The sequence below is a fragment of the Poecilia latipinna genome, unplaced genomic scaffold, assembly GCF_001443285.1.
Source record: "Poecilia latipinna isolate Pla-1442-1.1 unplaced genomic scaffold, P_latipinna-1.0 Scaffold1819, whole genome shotgun sequence".
Classification (NCBI taxonomy): domain Eukaryota; kingdom Metazoa; phylum Chordata; class Actinopteri; order Cyprinodontiformes; family Poeciliidae; genus Poecilia; species Poecilia latipinna.
This window is the reverse complement of record NW_015114435.1, coordinates 1-2841: the sequence shown is the minus strand read 5'-3', so window position 1 is coordinate 2841 and position 2841 is coordinate 1. Positions and strand designations below refer to the sequence as shown.

Below are 2841 nucleotides of genomic sequence, written 5' to 3'. Positions count from 1 at the left end.
AGATAAAGTATATATCTCAAATCTGGTTTCTGACTAGAGCAATAGTTTAAATATTTTAGATATGGATTCGTTCACGCCGAGCTGATGTGAAGCGACTATCGATCTGATCAATAGTCTTCAACTTAAAAGCTTCATCATATGAACCCGGTCCTGTGGTTTCCATGATGAGGGGGAATGAGTTTGGAAACATTTCTCTGGCGTGTTTGCTGCTAGCATGTGTTTGTTCTAAATGAAAATCAGGACTTTCTTCTTTGATTTCCAATTTTGACTTCCAATCAGGGACGGCTGCTATAAGTGGGCTAGCAGGGCTAAGCCCTCCCTGACATTTACAATAAAGTTGTTAAAATAAACAACTTAAAAATAACTTAATTTTATAAATAATGTATCACATTTTGTTAAATTTTCAACAAACCTGGTGTCAAACCGCCTGGGAAAATCCCGGGTCTTTCCGAAGGGCTAACAGCCCCATTCAGCTAACTGTCAGGCTCAGAGTGATTGACAGGCGTCTAGCCACGCCCCCTCGCTGTGCGGCCCACTGCCACAGGATTCAACCAATCAGGATGGACTTTCCTCAAGCGCCAGTGTGTGGGCGTGGTTTGGTGTAGACTGAGAAGGAGCGATGGTGAGCAATATTAGCATAAACTAGGTGGATTATTTAGCCTTTTTGCATCGCAGAAAATTCGTTGGAGTGAGTTTCTCTTTAAATAAGGTACGCCTCATTTATATCAAAATATATCTTATCATGTTTAATTTTACCAGTGTGATTGTGTTCAGTGTTGGGGAATTAATGCAGAGGAATTAATGCGGACAACTGCAGAGCCTCTATGTAAGCTTGGTCTTTGGTATGTTTCCACGCTGCCCACCCTTCAAATATCACCACCAGCCGCCACCGCTTCCAGTGGTTCACTTCCTGCTGAAGAGCCCCCTGGTGGTTGAAGAAAAAACCGCACCACGCTGCAAGCCTCATGGTTCAAACCGTGGGGAAAAAGTAGCAGCTTATAGTCCCAAAAATACAGTGGGAAAAAATGCACAAAAATATGTAAAGACTTTTTCCAAAAAAGTACTTTTCTTCTCGTTTTGTCGAAAATCTTATTTTTCTGATTCATTTCTTAGAAGGCAGCTGATTCTCAGGCGCATCCTCTGCTGAGAACTGTGTGTTTGTGTGTGTGTGTGTGTGTGTGTTTGCCTTGGACGGGCTGCTGTTGATCCTGTAGGTGAAGGAGTTCGGCGTCAGACTCCCTGCTGAGTTCTTGTGAGGTGAAACGTAGAGCGAGTGTCTCTGACTGACGCGTCGCGGCGACAGAGGCTGAGCGCGGACCGACGGGAACGGAGAGAGGGGTGGAGCGTCGGCCTGCAGGACACACAGGTCAGAGGTCAGGGCAGCGCTTGCATTATCATGCCGGCTGAGCGTTAGCATGGCGTACCCGGGCGTCGCCGGTGGCGTAGCGCATAGCGAAGCTCTTCATCTTCAGGACAAACACCATGTTGTAAAACTGGATGAGGTCACCACGCTCCTCCTCCTCTGATTGGTCAGGATGTCTGCCTGCTGGCTGCTGACTGGCTTTCTCTGCTGCTGAAGGAAAACATGACGTGATATTGCAATAATAATATTAATATTAAACCCATATCTCACCCTGATGAAAGGAAATAAGGAAGAACGTCGCCATGTAGCTGAAACTAAAATAAATAACTAGTTTGCTCATTTCTTCTTTAGTTTCTGTCAACAAACAGAAACATGAAATTGTTTTTACATCTCCTGACTGTTTTTGTTGCCCAGTCATTCACAAACTGAGCTGGACCAGATATGACCTTTAACCTCCACAGTCTCCTCTGTGAAGCTGCTAGTATCACCTGTGCAGCTAACGCTAACACAGTTAGCATCTGTTCTTACATTCTCCTCCAGACACGGAGTCCACCTCCATGTTTTCATCGGCTGGCTGCTCTCTGGGAGTGTGACGAAGCAACACACTACGGTACACCTGAACACACACACACACACACACACAGAGTCAGCGCAGGCTGTGCAGCCGCTGCAGATGCTGAGGAGTGAGTGTTGCTCACGTGGCTGCTGGCCTGCGGCTGGCTGCGGTAACACTTCATGATGTCCTGGAAGGTGAGCGTCTCTTTGCTGATCTGCAGGGAGAAACAAATGGCCGCCGCCTTAAAGGAGCCGCGCTTCAACAACAGAGCCATCCAGTAACATGTTTCTGTCAACCTGTCCTGTTTTACATCTCATCCTGTAAATGTACTGAACAGCTGGGGTGTCCAACCTGAGGCTCGGGGGCAGTTTCTGGCCCTCTGAAGGATTTTAGGCGGCCCTGTGAACTCTAACCTGGCTCGTTGAGGCAGAAGGACACTTCATGGTCTTTTAGGGCATAACTTGATATTGGATGCAATAAAGTGATTCCCATTTATTAAAGTTTCTGCATTAATTGTAATGTTTACAGAAAATTTGCAGCAAACAAACAATTATGAATTAGTGAGAAAAAAATGTGTGAATCTGTTGATTTTGCATGAAATTAAATTTAATATCCTACCAAATATATTAGTTCCTTATGACTGCAGCATCACACGCATTTATACTGCAAATACATTTTATAAACTAAGAATCACACTCTGGTCCACCATCCGGCGTCTCAGGAGGGGGAAGCAGTGCAGCATCACCGCTGTTTATAGTGGCGATGGTCTGCTGCTGACCTCGACTCGGGACGTTGTGGGCCGGTGGGTGGAATACCTCGAAGACCTCCTCAATACCACCAACATGGCTTCTGTTGAGGAAGCCGAGCCTGGGGACTCTGGGTTGGGCTGTCCAATCTCTGGGGACGAGGTCGCCGAGGTGGT

At 46.3% G+C, this 2841-nt stretch overlaps 1 protein-coding gene across 2 annotated transcripts; it reads right to left on the bottom strand.

The window, feature by feature from the left end:
* Positions 1-47: 47 nt before the first annotated feature.
* On the bottom strand, positions 48-2467 carry rbl1 (retinoblastoma-like 1 (p107)). 2 transcript variants are annotated; one of them, XM_015014464.1, is made up of 4 exons: positions 2062-2467; positions 1892-1979; positions 1425-1570; positions 48-1351 (listed from the first exon to the last, which is right to left on the bottom strand). In XM_015014464.1, the coding sequence occupies exons 1-4, from the start codon at positions 2191-2193 to the stop codon at positions 1103-1105; spliced, it is 615 nt and encodes a 204-aa protein (XP_014869950.1). In that variant the 5' UTR covers positions 2194-2467; the 3' UTR covers positions 48-1102. The 2 variants fall into 2 exon arrangements, with proteins under 2 accessions (XP_014869950.1, XP_014869949.1); XM_015014463.1 differs by having other exon boundaries at positions 1425-1573; positions 2062-2463.
* Positions 2468-2841: the final 374 nt, after the last annotated feature.

What these genes read in the sequence shown, in the direction of transcription:
- rbl1 (XM_015014463.1), bottom strand. Translation starts at nt 2,193, where the DNA reads ATGGCTCTGTTGTTGAAGCGCGGCTCCTTTAAGGCGGCGGCCATTTGT. An exon ending in AGCCGCAGGCCAGCAGCCAC is followed by an intron (nt 1,980 to 2,061) that starts GTGAGCAACACT and finishes GTGTGTGTTCAG; the next exon opens with GTGTACCGTAGTGTGTTGCT. An exon ending in ACGCCACCGGCGACGCCCGG is followed by an intron (nt 1,352 to 1,424) that starts GTACGCCATGCT and finishes TGTGTCCTGCAG; the next exon opens with GCCGACGCTCCACCCCTCTC.